The sequence below is a fragment of the Tauraco erythrolophus genome, chromosome 16 (assembly GCF_009769465.1).
Source record: "Tauraco erythrolophus isolate bTauEry1 chromosome 16, bTauEry1.pri, whole genome shotgun sequence".
Lineage (NCBI taxonomy): Eukaryota > Metazoa > Chordata > Aves > Musophagiformes > Musophagidae > Tauraco > Tauraco erythrolophus.
The window spans coordinates 6,758,269-6,775,894 of record NC_141480.1 but is presented as its reverse complement, the minus strand read 5'-3'; the positions used below and the strand labels follow the sequence as shown (position 1 = coordinate 6,775,894).

General features: G+C 60.3%; 1 protein-coding gene across 2 annotated transcripts; it reads left to right on the top strand.

Moving 5' to 3' along the window:
- The first annotated feature begins 682 nt into the window (after nucleotides 1–682).
- On the top strand, nucleotides 683–16,835 carry ANXA6 (annexin A6). 2 transcript variants are annotated; one of them, XM_086621889.1, is made up of 26 exons: nucleotides 683–750; nucleotides 3,179–3,239; nucleotides 6,269–6,353; nucleotides 6,655–6,749; nucleotides 6,908–7,021; nucleotides 7,137–7,227; nucleotides 7,338–7,417; nucleotides 7,494–7,550; nucleotides 7,734–7,827; nucleotides 7,910–8,005; nucleotides 8,256–8,314; nucleotides 8,593–8,715; nucleotides 8,939–8,997; nucleotides 9,440–9,518; nucleotides 10,423–10,504; nucleotides 10,761–10,855; nucleotides 11,292–11,405; nucleotides 11,597–11,687; nucleotides 12,387–12,466; nucleotides 12,660–12,713; nucleotides 13,947–13,964; nucleotides 14,797–14,893; nucleotides 15,171–15,266; nucleotides 15,561–15,619; nucleotides 15,939–16,061; nucleotides 16,632–16,835. In XM_086621889.1, exons 2-26 carry the CDS (start codon nucleotides 3,222–3,224, stop codon nucleotides 16,689–16,691), a joined length of 2,019 nt encoding a protein of 672 aa, XP_086478015.1. In that variant the 5' UTR covers nucleotides 683–750; nucleotides 3,179–3,221; the 3' UTR covers nucleotides 16,692–16,835. The 2 variants fall into 2 exon arrangements, with proteins under 2 accessions (XP_086478015.1, XP_086478016.1); XM_086621890.1 differs by lacking the exon at nucleotides 13,947–13,964.
- The last annotated feature ends 791 nt before the right edge of the window (nucleotides 16,836–17,626 follow it).

The following is a 17,626-nucleotide window of genomic DNA, read 5'->3' as shown; positions in this document are numbered from 1 at the left end:
AGTATGTGGGAGAGGCTCAGCCTGCATCCCTACCTGCTGCTGGGCTGCCAGGTCTCCTCATCCCTGTGTCTGCAGCCCGGGAGGGAAGGTTGGGTGGGAAGCTCCCTGTGCCAGCTCAGCTCCTGCCCTACAGATGCTCCTTGCAGAGCCCTGGTCAGCACCTCCCCCCTTAAGCAGGTCCCAGGGGGCCAACCCCCCCTTTTTGGCTTTTGCAGAGAGAGTCAGGGATGGATGTTTCCCCACCATGACCAGGGAAGGGGGTGATTCGGTGCGGGTGGCAGGAGCAGCCGAGGAGGCAGCGGGGTACCCTGCACCCCAGCATTCACCAGGAAACCGGAGGGGGTGAAATTTCCGCAGCTGAAGTGCAACCACCGTTATCGCCTTGCGCTGCGGCGTCACCGCAGCCGCCACGCAGCCCTTGCACACACCGGCGGGGCTTTTCTGCTGAGCGACCCCCTTCCCACACCCTGGCAGGGTCATGACGCTTCTGCTAGCGGCAGTGGGTCCCCTGGCACCGTGGGCACCCGAAACCGAGGGGCGAGGTCTGACATGGCGGCGAGAGTGGGAGCGCAGCCCTGACCCCGGTGTCATGGCAGGCGGGGACTGGAGGGCTGGCGAGCGGTGACGTCTCGCCGGGAGGAAGCACAAGCACACGCCAGCTGTGCACTCGGACGAGCTCACGGGCACCAGCACGCACCGAGCGCGGCAGCCGCTCCCGTGAGCACAACCGGACGGGCCCCGGTGCCACTCGTAAGTGTGCAACGGCGCGCGGGGGGACGGGGACGGTGTGCGAAGCTGCTGTGCCAGGGGAGGAAAGTCCTGGCAAGGCGGTGAGCCGTGCGAACGGAGGCTCCTTCCGAGGGGTGGCTGCAGGGGGGACCCTCGTTTTCTTTTTCTTTTTATGAAAAATACCTCCTTTTTTAACACAAACCGGGGGCGGGGTGTGCTGCCAGTGGGTGCTTTTTCAGGTGGGCACTGGCGTTGCTGCGGGACCCATGGGTGTGTCTTGGCCAGGATGTGCTTTCGTCCATGCTCCGGTGCTGCGGTGGCCGCGGAAACGCCCATGGCTCCATGCAGGCATCAGTGGGGAGCATCCCCCAGCATCGGTACCCACCGAGTTTTGCAGAACCAAACGCATCTTATGACATGCCAGAGGCACAGAGCTCCAGAAGGGCAGGGGGATTTTTCGGTGCTGGGGTGGGGCAGGGGACTTTGGGGACCTCCTTTGCCTCGTGGGGAGGACGGATATTGCTTTTTTTTACCCCGGCAAAGCTCCCTTCGGGTGGTGGGGAGCTGGGTGTGCCGTGGCCTTCGCCGCGTGCAGCCGTGCCGGCAGAGCCCTGCTGGGCAGCAGGCAGCAAAAATAGCTGCCAGGCTCCTGGGGTGGAACCCCTGAGCCCAAAGCCATGGTGGGGCCACAGAGAGGCCAGGGGGGTGCACGCTGCTGGGGTGACAGAGGCTTTTTGGCAAGAGTGAGTCATTCTGCAAAGGGGATGGGCTGGGCACATCGTTTAGGGTTTCTCACAGCAGTTTCTGTCCAGAGACCCCAACAACCCAAACCTCTCCATCATTTTGGGGGGTGGCAGGTATATCCTCGTGCCTGGGCTCTGCAGCCTCCAGATCTTGCTGCCTGCCTCATGGATGCGGTTTGTTTGTCTGGGCATCCTCCCCGGGTTGCCCGCTGGCAGGGCGAGACCCGGGGCAACTCCCCCAGCCTCTGCAGAGGTGCCAGCTGCGGTGGGGGGACAGGGCCAGGGCGCTGCAGGGACAGGCTGGGGACTGGGTGTGGCCGGGGATTCTCCATCGCTGCTGAGATGAGTTGGGCGGTCTCAGCCCGGCTGCCGCATGCATGGAGCGAGGCAGGAGGGCTGTGCCACGCAGGGTGCTCTCCGTTCCTGAAAGGTACGCAGCTTCACGTACAGGCTCCTGAGCAGCATTAAAGGGCTGCATGGGTGGGGGGCTGCGATGCCCTGGCACCCACCCAGCACTCAGCCGCAGTGCAGCCCCACTATGCCTGGGGCACGCGGGGGCTCTCCCCGAGCCAGGCTTGCAGCCTCCAAAGCTGAAGCAGGAAGGGAAGGTGAGGGCAGCTTTGGTTTTTTGCAAAACTTCCTCCCCTTGGCACAGACGCCTGCGGGTGCCAGGGCTTCCTGCCCCAGGAGGGGTGACCCAGCCACACCGACGGCTGTGGGACTGGGTCTCCCCCTCCATGGGTGCTCTCGCAGGGATGCGGGGCCAAGCCAGGGAAGTTTGTGTGATTTCCCCTACTTGCTCCATGGCATGAAATCGAGCTCGGCTGGGGACAGAAATCCCCCCAGGGTGGCCCCGCTGCGCCTTGAGCTTTCCTGCAACGTGTCTCGGAAGGAGGGCGAGCGCTGGCGAGGAGGGAGCTGTGCCTCATGGCTGGAGCTCAGCTGACGCTCAGCGGTTCATTCATGGCCGCACTCCATTTTCCAGCTGTTTCTCTCCCTCCGTCAGCTTTCTCGGAGCAAACGGCGCGGTCTGGGGACTTTCTCCAAGGGGGTGGGGAGAGCTCATGTCACAGCCGGGTTGCAGCTATAAATGGTGTTAGTGTTAGAAAACAACCTGCAAGTTACCCTAGAAACCAGGCTGTGCTTCCTGGGCTCTGCTGGGCGCGTGGGACTGATGGCGGCCTTGATTCGGTGCACGGAAATTCAGATAAAGCTGGTGGGACTTTGCAGAGGCTGCCCAGCCTTGGCACTGTGCAGCAACAGGGCATCCCCAGCAGCTGCAGAAGCTGGGATGGTGGCAGGGCTTGAGGGGATGCAGGGAGCGTTGCGGGGTGCCGCAAAGAGGATCAGCCCCACAGAGGATGCTCAGCCCATTTCCATGCATTCAGCACTTTCCTCCCCTCCCAGTTTTGCTTGGCACTGGCAGGAAGCTGCGCAGGGGTCCATCTCCTCCGCCCCCAGCCCATGGGGTCCCCAACTAGGTGCTCGATACCAAAGGACCTCAGTTATGGTGGGCACAGGGTGGCTGGCAAAGCCCCTCTCCCCGTGCCTCCCCAGCAGCACCCGGCCATCGCCGTCCTGCGGGTACCACACCACAGCAATGGCTGGCACCCACGCCTGAGGGAGGGAGCAAAGCCTCCGTCAACTAAGGCAGCCCACGGAGAGGGGGCTTTGGCTCACGTCGGCTTCTCTGTTCCCTCCCGCAGCTCCTCCTTGCCCTCGCTCCGGTCATTTCCAGCTCGGGAAGCCATGGCACCCAAAGGAAAGGTAAGGGTGACCCAGGCACAGCAGGGATGGGGACCCAGGGTACCGCAGGGCAGATCCCAGAGCCAGGGCAGCGTCTCCATTGTACAGCAAGGATGGTGGAGATGTGCACGGGGCACGATGCTGTCTGGAGCCTGTTTACATTCCTGCCTCTCCAGCCAGCGCTGTCTGGATGTGCTGCAGATGGGAAAAGTGCTGGGGCGGGGAGCTGGGAGAGCAGGGATAGTGAAGAGGAAAAATCCTTTGGGACCACAGCGGGATGGGGGAGAGGGGCGACGCTGTGGGAAGGGGAGAAGAGATGTTGGATTGGAGATTTGGGGTTTTGCTGGAGAGAAATTCTGCCTGTGCCTGAGCCCGCTGCAAGGCGTGCGGCCCCACTTTGGCCCCTCTCCCCTAGCCTGGAGCTGGGGCTGGTGCAGTGTGGCAGCTGGGTGAGCAGGTGCTCCCTCACAGCCTGGAAAACATGTTGGTGCTGGTGGAAAACCCTGCCTCGGTGGGCAGCTGTGGCTGGCGGGGCGCAGTGTGCCCGCAGGGTGCAGCCTGCCTGCACCACGCTAGGCAGGCAACGAGTCCAAGTCCAAAGCCTCCCTTCTCCACTGCTCGGGGCCAGGCTCTGCTTTCCATTCCCTCGAGAAATCAAGTAATCATTGCCTCAAACCCAATTACCAGCACCTTCCTGCCCAGCCAAGGGGGCAGTTGCCTCTGGGTGGAGAAACTGAGGCACAGCGTGGGTAAGCATCAGCCCTGCGGTGGTCCAGGGCCCCGAGCAGCCATGCCGTGAGAGAGAGCGAAGCCGCGCTGGGAATTTTGCTTCCACCCTCCCGGCCTCAGCCTGGGTTATTTTTAGCTGGAGGTCCCGGGCTGGCGGGGATGACTCAGAGGCTGGAGGAGGGGAGGAGGGGGGCCCGGCAGCTGAAGCGGGGAATGGAAAGCAGGATGGAGTGCGAGGAGGATGCAGCGGGCAGAATGCTGTTTCCCTCCCAAATGATGTTTCTGCACCTCCCTGGATCTCGTTCCCATGAGAGCGCAGGGAGCACGGGGTAAAGCACAGCACCGAGTTCCTGCCTCAGTTTCCCTTGTCCCCGCCACTGTGGCAAGGCAGACAGCTCGTGCTTCAATGGCTCAGCGGGCAGGAACACAGCCCTGCTCCTCCTCCCCATCTAACCAGGGCTGACATCTTGTCTTCCCGTCACCACCTGTGCATCCCCAGCACTTTCCAGCCACCTTCACTCCCTCCTGCTGCCTCCAGGCACCTCCTTTGCCCTGCAGCTCCTTATTTATGTCTCCGCAAGGCGTGCGTGTGGGCAGCAGCTTGCACGGAGCCAGGAGGGTCCGGGAGCTGCCGGGAAGCGGGGCTAAATCCAGCTCTGCAGATGAATCACCTGATATACGATCTGTCCCCGTGCTCGCCTGGCTCCCTCCAAGGGCAGCGTCTCCTCTTGCCCGACCTGGTCCCCACCACGTGGGACACCAGTGCCAGCAGCTCCTCCTGAGACGGCCCATGGGATGTGCCTGGCCTGGACTGGTTTCTGTCTGGAAAATGGGGGTACAGGGGCCGGCTGTGGGAGATGCACAGTGGAGCTGTTGTGCCACAGTGTTGGGATGTGGCCCAGGGGAGTGATGGGTATGGGGCTGCCCCGTATCCTTGGGTTCATTCCTGGAGTCACTGGCTGGGTCAGGGATGCTGGCACTGGTGCTGCCTGCCTGATGCCCACCTTCTTAGGGGACATGTTGGCTTCAGATGCCCACGCTGGCAACAGCCCTGGGCATTCATACAGCTCTTGAAGACTTTAAACAAGCCCTGCAGCAGATCCTGAGCAAGCAAGCCCTGGGAGGTGTACGTACCCGGTTGCCCATGGTACAAGCAGAGCCAAGGGAGGATGTTCAGAGTTTCCCAGGGTGCTGACACAGCTGAGAGCCCCAGCTCAGCCTGGCTCCCAGCCCTCTGCATCCCCAGCGAGACCACTAAGGAAACGCTGCTGTTCGCTCTTCCCATTCCCTGCCTCCGGCGGGGATGTCCCAGTTCCTTACATGGGGCCGGCCTGGTTTCACATCTGCTTCCACCCAGGGTTTGTGCTGATCTCGTTCAGTGTCCAGCCCCAGGCTCCTCTGGGTGAAGCTGACCCAGGGAAGGGAAGCCTGGTCCCTGCTTTTTCCTGAGGTCTCTGTTTGGGGATGTCGCTCCTGGGCTCCCTGTTGTGCAGCCTGGAGGTGCAGAGGAGCAGGCAGAAGTGGATCACACCAACCCCCAGGATTTCTTAGGCTCCCAGGAAGGTCTTCCCTTCGTATACCCTGTATCCAGCATCTCTGCTCTGACTCCTCGGACCAGCCTGGGTCCTGCAGGAGCATACGGTAGGGCAGGATGAGGTGTTGGCAGCTCTGGCACTTCTCAGTGCTTTCTGCTTAGCAGCCCACCATGATTTTGTGCCTGTAAATGTGTCTCCTCACTTGGAGGCTGTGCAGAGCTTGGCCATCTCAGTATCCGGAGAGTTTCCCTGCTTGCAACAGGCAGGAGGAAGATGACTTCATTGCTCCCAGTCCACCCCCCCACAAGCCCCTTTGCCCTGGCTGCATTGCAGGATTGCCCTGGTCCTTCCATGCCTTCCCCTGCGTTCAGGGTGTCCATCCCTCCTGTGGGGTCTGCTGAACCTCCCTAGATGGAGCTGGGAACACAAATGTGCTCAAGAAACCTCGTTTCAAAGCACCAGCTCTTGCTGGCACAGCGGGAGGGTTGTGTCCAGCTTAACAGTGGGGCACAAGCAGCAGACAGAGAGCCATGCCAGTGAGATACCAGAGGGAACGCTGTGTACTCCAGCGACCTGGCATGCAAACAATTTGTACGGTGGAAAGAGCAAACAGGAAAGGAAACAACCGAGGAGAAGAACAAGTGTTTATGTTAGAGGCTGAGCTTTTCATTCGGGCAGCCCAAGTGGGAGCACATCTCACCCTGATCCAGCTCAGCTTCAACTTCTTCCCCCATCCTACCGGGGGCTGCTCCTGCCCCATTCATCTCCTTGCCTCCTTTCCCCTAGGTCTACAGGGGATCCGTGAAGGATTTCCCAGGCTTTGATGCCAGCCAGGACGCAGAGGCCTTGTACAATGCCATGAAGGGATTTGGTATGGATGCTCCTCTGGACCGTCACCCCGGGGCCACCCCGATATCCCCTATTCCTTCAGTTGACCCTTGCATGGCTGGGCATCCTGCATCACCTCCCCTCTCAGCTGCCTGTCTGCTTCAGCAGTGTGCCAGGACCTATCCTGGCTCCCCTTTCCTCTCTGGAGCCAGCTGGGCTCTGCTCCTCCTCCCGGCCCCAAGTCAGAAGCAGCTTTGGGCATGGCAGGATGGCTACCATGAGCCCAGCCGTGGGGGCTGAGACCCAGCCATGGGGCTGAGCATGACTCCTGGCTCTCCCTGCAGGCAGTGACAAGGAGGCCATCCTTGATCTCATCACATCCAGAAGCAACAAGCAGCGAGTGGAGATCTGCCAAGCCTACAAGTCCCTCTATGGGAAGGTAATGGCAGAAACGCTCCCTGGTCTGAGCCCCCAGTGCAGATACAGGTGGCTGTGGCTGCCACCAACCAGCCCACACAGGGACCCACTGCTTCCTGCGCCCACTCGGAGATGCTGTGGAGCAAAGGGTCCCCCAGCCCCTTTTTCCCCCTCCACCAGGACCTCATCGCAGACCTCAAGTACGAGCTGACGGGGAAGTTTGAGCGGCTGATCGTGAGCCTGATGCGGCCTCCAGCTTACAGTGATGCCAAGGAGATCAAAGATGCCATCGCGGTAAGGGGTGGGCACCCTCCCAGGGTCCTCCATGGACACCTCGGCACCCTCCCAGGGCCCTCCAAGGACACCCCCGCTGGCCCCGCTGCTCACAGGGCTGCATCTCTGCCCGCAGGGCATCGGCACGGATGAGAAGTGCCTCATTGAGATCCTCGCGTCCCGCACCAACCAGGAGATCCACAACCTGGTGGCTGCCTACAAAGACGGTGAGGGCTGGGGAAGGGCAGGGACTGCTCTGTGTCCCCTTGGGCCAGGACAAGGGGCAGAGGTGAGGGGATCCAGGTCTCCAGGCCCTGACCTCTCCCTCTGCCACCAGCCTACCAGAGAGACCTGGAGGCTGACATCGTTGGAGACACATCAGGCCACTTCAAGAAGATGCTCGTCGTTCTGCTTCAGGTATGTCCATCTGTCCAGCACCTGTAGGTGGTGAGTGCCTGCGCCCAGCAGGTCTGAGCCTGTCTCTGTCCCACAGGGCACCAGGGAGGAGGACGACGTGGTAAGCGAGGACCTGGTGGAGCAGGATGCCAAGGTGAGGCTCAGCAGGTCACTGGGACAGGTGGCATCCGGGCAGGGATGGGGCTGGTGGCACTGAGACCATCTGGACTTAGGCCTGCGAAAGGCGGGGGTGGGTGCCAAGGGTGACCGTGCTTGGGCAGAGCCCCATGTGAGCAGCACCCTGAGTTGGGCTCTGCCGCCTTCCCAATCCCACAAGGACCTGCTGGAAGCTGGCGAGCTGAAATGGGGCACAGACGAGGCCCAGTTCATCTACATCCTTGGTCGGCGAAGCAAGCAGCACCTCCGCCTGGGTGAGCATCTCCTGTGAGCTCGGGTTGAGCTTGAAGGTATCTTTGCACCTTCTTGAGGCATCATCTCGCTCTTATCCTGCAGTCTTTGACGAGTACCTGAAGATTTCCGGGAAGCCGATTGAGAGGAGCATCCGGGGAGAGCTGTCTGGTGACTTTGAGAAGCTGATGCTGGCCGTGGGTAAGTCAGCCCCTGCGTGGGGGGTGCCGCGAAAACACATCACTGGCCTTGCCGGGCTGGGATGGCTCAGCACGAGAGCCAGCGGGGTTGGAGTCGCCGCTGTACCCGGTCTCAGGGAGCTCAGGGAGGCTCCTTCAGGGTGGGTGGGGACGCTGGATGGTGGTGCCCAATGGGCATGGGTGCTCAGAGGCTGGGGGCACTGGTGAAGTCAGGTGCCAGCATCCCTCACCACATCCCTATTTCCCCGCAGTGAAGTGCATCAGAAGCACAGCAGAGTATTTTGCTGAAAGGCTCTACAAGGCCATGAAGGTGAGTGGATCACCCCTTCTCCACCGGATCACCTGCAGCATTGCAGGGAGCCAACCAGAGGAGGGGTCCTCTTGCCACAGGGTGCTGCTGGAGGGCAGGGTGACGCAGGTCCATGAAGACAGGACCTATGTGACCTGGGGTCTCTGCTCTTCCCACCAAAGGAGTTATTCCTTCAAATCTGGGGCTGGGTAGAAATCTGACAGAGGGTCCTAAATGCAATGGGCTGAGCAGGGCTGCTTGGCCATCCCAGGCTTGATGTGGGGGCTCCTCCATTGCAGGGGCTGGGCACAAGAGACAACACGCTGATCCGCATCATGGTGTCGCGCAGTGAGATTGACATGCTGGACATCCGGGAGGTGTTCAGGACCAAGTATGAGAAATCTCTCTACAACATGATAAAGGTAAGTGCCGGGGGTCCCCAGCCACCCTCCAAGAAGCTGCTGTTGCTGCCTCCCTCGTGATGCCGGTGCCTGTGGGAGGGCTGAGCCCCCTCCCCAGCCACCCTGTGCTGGCTGTCCATCTCTGAGGACCAGGCTCAGGGAGATCCCTCTGCATGCACCCATCTCAGGGCTCTATCTTGACCCTCCCTGCCACATCGTTCTCCATCACCATCTGTTTTTCCAGGAGGACACCTCCGGGGAGTACAAGAAGGCCCTGTTGAAGCTGTGCGGAGGAGACGATGAGTAAGACCACCTGTCACCCCCTGTTTGTCCCTCTTCATCCCCTTGGTGCTGGGTACAAACCTCCGGGTCAGAGCCTGGTGGAGCACCTGGACCAGCAGCACCCGCAGTCACAGGGGTCTGGTACAGGGGGCCCTGCGGCCCCTTTGCATGGCCAACCACGATGCTGTGGTCCCTTCTTAGCATGTGGCAGTGCCACAGGGCAGAGACAAACACCTGGAGAGAGGATGCTCCAGTGGGGGCGGTTGGGATTTACACCCCACTTCCCCCCATTCCCACCCAGCCCCACAGCAAGCACCCGGCTTCTGCCTGCCTGCCCCCATGTCCAGCGGGTACAGAATGCCCCTCATGGCGAGGCAGGACGGGGCGCAGGGCAGGGGGTGGCTGCTGGCAGGCACGGGACCCCCACGGCTCACTGTCCCCTGTCCTTGCCCTCCCATTGCAGTGCCGCAGGTGAGTTCTTCCCCGAGGCAGCGCAGGTGGCCTATCGGATGTGGGAGCTTAGCGCGGTGGCCAAAGTAGAGGTCAGCACCCCCCAGCCCCCCCCCCCCCCATACCCCTCCTCTGCTCCCTGCCAGCTTGGGACCCCCGGCTGCTCCTCTCTGCCACGGGGCACGGCCAGCCCTGCACCTCTGCTCTGCCTCTCGCACCGTGGCTTCTCTCAACACTTTTTTCTGGTTTTGGGGCATAAGGTTGGCAGAATGTAACCCTGGCAGAGTAGCTGCCCTCCACAGGCTCCACTAACCCCCTCCTCTCTCTGACACCTCCCTCCCTTGGGGCAGCAGGCCCTGCATGTCTGTGCAATGCATCACACACAGCCCTGGCTCCAGCGCCCGCTGGAGACCTCCTGCTCCCCAGGGCAACCCACCCCGATGCCAGGGCTGGCTGCAGCACGGCCGTGCCATGGGGAGCTGTCACCCTGCATGCAGCTGGAGGCACCCACAAAAGGGTGCTCTGGGATGTGCAGAAAAAGATGCCCTGAGCCCTACGTGCAGGTGTACAGGGAGGACAGAGATGTGCTGGGAGCTGCAGGATGCAGGAGGGTGGAATCACAGGGCAGGAGTGGGCATCCTTTCAGTGACTCCGCTTCTGGCTCTCAGCTGATGCGGCCAGCCCTGGCCGAGGTGTCCTAGCGCGAGGGGAGGCGGGTATAACACCGAGCAAGACACCGGGACTCCAGGGACTGTCTGTTGCCATCTTGTCCTTGCTCTCTGCTGGCCTGGCTATGGTTTGCCCCTCAATGGAAGGGGTGACAGTGGTGGGGACATCCTCCCTGAGCCCCAGGTGCTTGCACTAACACACAACCTGCTTTGGCCTCGGCTTGCCGGGTGGCACCTTCCCTCCCTCTCTCCATCCCTCCCTCTCTCCATCCCTCTCTCCATCCCACCTGGCTCAGGGGTGAACCCAAACCCCTCTGTGCACCCACAGCTGCGAGGAACCGTGCAGCCCGCGGGAAGCTTCAACGATGATGGGGACGCGCAGGTGCTGAGGAAGGCGATGAAGGGCCTGGGTAAGCGGGGGCCAAGCGCCCAGCCCCTTCCTGTTGCTCCTCCACAGCTCTGGGGCAGAAAACCAACCCTGGCCCATGCAGGGTGGCGTGAAAGCTCTGGGGAGGGGGAAAAGAGCCAGTTTTGGACATGTGCGAGCTCCCTCTTCCCCATCTTCTGTTTATGGGGGGGGACGGAGATGTGCCCACTGTTAGGGGTGACATGGTGGGGCTCTTCTGGGCCCCTCGGCTCTCCCCAGCATCACAGCTGTCATTGCAGGCACGGACGAAGGGGCCATCATCGACGTGGTGACACAGAGGAGCAATGCTCAGAGGCAGCAGATCCTAAAGGCTTACAAGGCTCACTATGGCAGGGTACTGCCAGTCCCCCTCCCACCCTTCTCCTTCCTTCTGCCCACACCAGGCCCCCTCCCACAAGGAGCTCTGCCCCTCTCTGAAAGAAACCCTGCCCAGGGAGCAGTGGGCACCCAGGGCACCCTGATTTGCCCTGGCATGACTCCCCCAAGGAAGACCAAGTTGTCAAAGCAGCCTCCTGCTGTGGATGCACCACCAGCCCGTGGGGAGGGTGTCCCTTCGCCTTCGCCTGCCTCATCCTCAGTCCCACCCAGAGAACTGCAGAGCCAGGATCTACCCAGAGCCACCCCCCAAAACGTGACCTTAAACCATCCCAAGGATCTTCCTGGACATCTACCACCTCCGTGCTCTCCTCCTCTGTTTTCTCCCTGGTGTTCCCTCGGTTAGTCCGTTCCTGCGGAGGAGCTGGGGACTGAACTCCCAAACACTTTTGCAGGACCTGATGGCAGACCTGAAATCCGAGCTGTCGGGCAGCTTGGCCAAGCTGATCCTTGGGCTCATGCTGACGCCAGCGCAGTACGATGCCAAGCAGCTGAGGAAGGCTGTGGAGGTGAGTGCCACACTGGCAGGATCAGCTCCAGCACAGGAGGATGAGGTGGTTTTTGCTGTGGTTGGACTTTCGGGATGTGGCAGCCCTGGGGTTAGAGCAGCTTGTCCTCGCCTGGCACTGGTGGGGCGATGCCACTGTGTCCCCGACCAGTGTTGGCACTCACAGGACCCCACCAAGCCTCTCTCTTCCAGGGGGCCGGCACAGACGAGAGTGTCCTCATTGAAATCATGGCCACACGGAACAACCAGGAGATCGCGGCTATCAACGAGGCGTATCAGGAAGGTACGGCACAGGAGGGACACGAGGAGCCCCTGGTTCCTGGGCACAGACCGTGTTTAACACTGTACAAGGCCCTTTTCAGAGCCCAGGGTACAATTGTTCCTGGGTTGGGTCCATGGCTTGGCACTGTGAATAGTCCTTCCAGGCAAGAGCAGCTCTTTCCTAGGTCCAACATCTTATTAAAGAGCAGTGGAAACATGGCATGAGGCTCACAGGAGTCCTCAAATTCGTCCTGTGATTTCTCACACCTCCAGACTGTACACTTGTCTTTCCCTTCCATCCATGCCCCCTTCTCCCTAGGGAACAAGAGCTGCAAGCTCCACGTTAAATCTCCAGCCTCTTCTCTCCCAGAGAGCCCATAGTTTTCAAAAGAGGGCTCTGTGGCTGGTCACCCCCAGCGGAGCGCTGGTCCTGGCCTCTCTCAATGTCATGGTGACGTGCCCCAGCTCTGCCACCAACTGAGAGCTCTTTTGCAATGACCTCCTTCCCTCGGGAGCATCAGGAGCAAGAGGCTGTGCTCGTGTCCAGGGCGTTAGAGCTGCTGGGTTGATTCCCAGTCCTGAAAATAGCAGGCGGAGGCATCTGCTTCAGCCACACAAAGGCTGGAGGACAGCCACCACTGTCAGTGCACAACAGGTGCTGGTGGGTGGGAAGCAGAGCTGCAGGTGGGATGCAGGGCTCAGCTGTCTCCCTTCTCTGCAGCATACCACAAGCGACTGGAAGACGACCTGAGCTCTGACACATCGGGGCATTTCAAGAGGATTCTCGTCTCCCTGGCTCTGGTAAGGGCGGCTGGGGATTGACCTCTCCCTGCCGTGGGCAGCAGTGGGGGTCCATGAGGACATGGCTATGGAGAAGACAGAGCATCACTGCCTGGCTGGGCAGCACTGTGTGACCGTCTGCCACCCCCTTGCTTGGGGCTTTCCCAGGAGATGTCCTCTCCCCAGCTCCATGATTCTTGTATTTGAACCGCAGGGCAACCGCGATGAAGGACCAGAGAACCTCACGCAGGCACATGAAGATGCCAAGGTAAGACCCGTACTGGCAGTGCTGTTACAGGCTGTGTCTAACAAAACCGAGGATGTCACATCCTCTGGTCTGGAAATGGCATCCTCGGGGAAGCAAATGCTGCTGGGGCAGGGTCTCTGTAGGCTGCAGGGGGAGATGCCACATGAAGTGACACCCTTGGAGGCAAAGCTCCCAAGCCTGATTTCTTCAGCCCTGGGCTCTGCTGCTCCACGCACAGGGAGGCTGCAAACCACGAGATCAGCCCTGCGCAGCTCCCACCATGGCTGCACCACCTCTTGCGCAGAGCTGCCACTCTGGGGTCCGGCAACACACAGCGATGCTGAAATCGGGCACTTAAGCTTCAAAGGCAGCTTCGGGCTGCTCTGCAGGAGCCACCCACCCCTTTGTGGTGTGCACTGGGCACCCCTGAAGCCTGAGCTGCTTTTCACCCTGCCAGGATGCCAGCCCTGGCCCTCAAACAATGCCTCATCTTTACTGGGCTGCAGTGAGCGGGGTCTGGGGAGGGAAAACTGAGCAGCCAGGAACAGTGCGGAGGGCTGGTGCTGGGCCCCGCTGCCTGCGAGACCCGCGACCTTCCGGCTGGTGCACCTGGGCCTCCCGCTCCCTCGGGCCCAGCCTGCTCCGACAGCGGCCGGGACGCTGAGGGCGGGCGCTGCCCTCGGCTGTCGCTCGGCTGCACCGCAGCTCGGCCCGGCGGGGCTGCTGCCGGCAGAGGGAGCGGCTGTCCCGCTTCCCGCGCCCCGCGCTTCCCGCGCCCCGCGCTTCCCCGCTTCCCGCGCTGTCGCTCGCCTCGACCCGCTGCAGAGAAAGAGAGAGCCAGGGCCGACAGAGCCAGGGAGGAGGCAGCCGGGCTGGCACCGCGCTGGGTTTTGCCAGCGAAGCTGCCCGTCCCCTCCCGCTGCCCGCGCCTGGCAGAGGCAGGCAGGCGGGGTGAGCCTGGGGCCAGGCAAGGATGGTCCCCAAGGAGCCACGGGCTTGTATCCAAGCCCAGGGGTGTCGGGAGTGGATAATTTTGTTTGGTCAAAAGCCACCCTCCCTGTCCCAGCTACTGGTGTAGGGGCCAAAGCAGAGGAGAATGCAGGTCCTAAGATCAGGCCCACTCCCGGGGAAGCAGGGCAGCTGGGGACATGTCGTTTTAGGAGATTTTGCCAATGTCAGGGATTTTGTCAATGTCAGGTTGAGCAGCACCTTCTGACCCTGTTGTCTTCCTGTCTCTCTCTTTCTCTCCACCAGGTTGTTGCTGAGACCCTGGTGAGTGCCTGCCCTTTCGCTCCTCAGCCTTCTGCATGGTTGAGGGATGCTGCGGTCCTTGGGTGTGGGGCTGGGGCTGGGAATGGCGGCCCTGTGTGCTGGGCTCCTCTGACCACATGGGCTGTGCTCGCTTGCTCGGTCCTTGCATCAGGATGGGTGGCAAGGGGACAGAGGAGACCTGCAAGAGTGCTCTTCCCCGCAGCAGTAGGCAGGAGAGAGAGAAAGCCATCTTCCTTCCCTTGGGACAGCGGGGGACCAATCCTGCCCACTGCCTGCATGCAGGACCTGTGTTCCTGGCAGCATGGGACTCGGGACTGGCTTCCCTGGCTCACCGAAAGTGGGAATTGGGGAAGGGGCAACTTTCTACTGCAATAGGCTAATGGGTGTGATGAGTGCAGTGGCCCCACTGGGCTGTGCCACAGCGGTGGCAGCCTTCTGAGCCACGGGCAGCACTGCTGCAGCCCAGGGGGGAGGGTGGCTCCTGTGTCTGGCAGCTCTGAATTCCCTGTTCAATATTGGTTATCCCCAAAACACCCTCCCCAAAAGACAAAAAAAAATCTTGACCACAAGCATTGCACAGCTTTTCTCATAAAAACTGGAAATCATTTTTTCTTAGAGGTAGTGTGTGAGCATGCAGCTGTGCGCCTTCGCTCCATGCATCAGAAATGGCTTTTTTGGCCAGAAAAAGCTACTTTCCTGCTCACAAGAGGCCACCTTCTTTGCAAGAGGGTGTTCAGGACTGGCTGTCCCAGAAAGAGCTCTTTGACATCTTTGCCCCTCTCTGCTACACCCGTCCCCCTGTCTGCCTCTTCACTCTCGGTTGCTCTTTCAGAAACTTGCTGACGTCTCCAGCAACGATTCCAGTGACTCCCTGGAGACCCGCTTTCTCAGCATCCTCTGCACCCGCAGCTACGCCCACCTCCGCAGAGGTAGGACCACATTTCTCCATTGCTGCTGGACCCTCAGCTGCAACACAGTGCTTTGATTTGGGCTGGATGGGACTCCTGGGCAGCAGGAGGTTGGGGTGGCCCTGTTTCCCCAGTGGCGGGAGGAGATGGCATTTTGAGGTGGCTGGTTGAGGTCACTCAAGCCTGCTCTGGTCTCATCTGGTCCAGAAGTCTCCATGGTTCAGGCTCGGGTCTCCTGGGTGCCCAGGGCTGGGATGGAGCAGCTCGGCAGTGACCCTCTCCTCTCCCCCATCCACAGTGTTTCAGGAGTTTGTCAAACTGACCAACCATGATGTGGAGCATGCCATCAGGAAGCGGATGTCTGGAGATGTGAGGGACGCCTTCTTGGCCATCGGTCAGTGCCCGGCGGGTGCTCCCTTGGGGCCAGGCTCCCCAGAGGACAGGCAGCCCCTTCATCTGCCTCTGCCAAAGCAACATGAGGACAGATTCCTGCTGCCTTTGGTCCAGAAAGTCTCCCAGTGTGGCTTGGGATCAGGGCATTCATAGGGCATCCTATGGAGCCAAGCCTGCACTTTCTACCAAGGAGAGTTTGCAGTTGACCCAACAGGTGGCACAGCTCCTCGCTGCGGTGTGTCCCCTGGGTGCCGTGAGCCAGGAGCCCACTTTTTCTCCCCTCTGTGTGTTGCAGTCCGGAGTGTGAAGAACAAGCCAGCCTTCTTCGCTGACAAGCTCTACAAGTCCATGAAGGTGCAGACAGGCTCTCCTGGGGCCAGGCTGTGGGAGGGGGCTATGCTGGGCAGACACCCTTTGGGAATCTCTGATTTAACCCCACGGCAGTGATGGGGTTTGGCCCCCGGCCATTCCTGATAGAGCAGAGCAGGGCTGAGCTCAAATACCACAGCAGCTTTCTGGAGTTAGCAGGGGACACAGCAGGCTCATGTCTTGCCGGAAGCAAGCCCAGCGCACATCCAGAGAGAGATTCCCGGCTTGGACTGCGCTGGAGATGCTGGGAGGGTGCTTGGACCCCAGTCCCTCCGAGGTTATTTGCTCAAGCTCCCCTTGACAGGGTGCCGGCACGGATGAGAGGACCCTCACCCGGATCATGATTTCCCGGAGTGAGATCGACCTGTTCAACATCCGGGGCGAGTTCATAGACCTGTTCGACAAATCGCTGCACCACATGATCGAGGTGAAGGGACACAGCCATCCCTCCCCAGCTTGTCACCTTGTCTGGCTGAGCCCTGGCCACAAGCCCTGCAGAGACCCAAGCCATGAGCGGTGCCATGAGCAGCACAGGGGCTGAGCATCACCTGGGGAGGGGGAACCTGCCCCAACCAGCCCTAGTGTTGGCAGGTCTGGCTGTAGGGGGTATGTGCCGACATCTTCCACTGCTGTGCGGATGCCTGCAGGGTGGCCGGAACATGGAGTTATATGCCTTCCCTGTGGACAGCACCTTGAACTGGGCTTCCCAGGGCAGGCATCACAGAATCATAGAATGGTTTGGGTTGGAAGGGACCATAAAGATCATGTAGTTCCAACCCCCCTGCCACAGGCAGGGACACCTTCCACTAGACTAGGTTGCTTAAAGCCTCATCCAACCTAGCCATGGACACCTCCAGGGATGGGGCACCCACAACTCCTCTGGGCAACCTGTCCCAGTGCCTCACCACCCTTAGTGTAAAAATTTTCTTCCTTGTATCTAATCTAAATCTATTGATAATCAGCAAGCAGTTCTCTGACACGGATCTCCCTCTTGCAGAAGGACACCTCCGGCGACTACCGCAAGGCTCTGCTGGCTCTGTGCGGGGGGGAGGACTAGGTGGCCACAGGAGCCCCTTCTTCGTGTCTGAGCCAGCACGCGCGCACCCACCGCCTTGATGTCACCGCAGCTTCGGGGCTTCAGGGGACGCTGGGTTCCCTGCTGAGGACGACTCACTTTGCGCTGGAAAGCGGCACCACATTGCAAGCGGGGGAGTCTTGGGGAGGGGAGCAGAGGGGTCTGGGTAGGGGGATTATTGCCTGTCTCAGTGCGAAATAATTGATACCCAAACATGCCACTAACCCAGGAATTTACCCAGATGGAAAAGACAATTTTAAATCTCATAAATAAAACCTTACTGTTGCTGACTCTAGGACCAAGAGAGTCAATTTATTGAGGCAGGTTTGGGTGGGACTGAGGAGTCTCAGTGTCTCCTTGCTCCCGAAGGTGAACGTGGCCAGGAGCCCTGCCCCAGCCCCAGGGAGGGCCCTGGAGATCCTGAAGCCCCTCTGAGCAACCCCGCAGGGTCCCTACCCTGTGCTGAGAAAGGGGCTGGAAATCTTTCTGGGGCTGGCAGCAGCACAGGGATTTCACTGAGACCTTCACTTTGTGCCTCTGAAAACCCCCAGCAGGGTTTGTGCCATTGTGTGGATGATGCTTTTATAAAACAGAGATACAAATCGGACTTGATGGCATCCACCCGTCCTCGAATGCGGTTTCCTGTGCTTTCAAGTCACTGAAGAAGCAGCTGAAAGGCACATGCCACAGAGGCTACACCCCCAAACAGTTTATGTTTGCACTTCCCCCCCCAGCACCCAGGAGAAAAGAACTGGAATTTCCAAAAGTGGGAAATTCCAGTACTTTCAATTGTTTCCAAGTCGGAACAAAAAGTCTGGAATACCCAAATCTTCCTCAGAACAGCCGGGTGAGGAAAGCTTCACCTTGAAACTATCAAAGCAGCATTAGGAATAATAACACAATATTATTATAACACT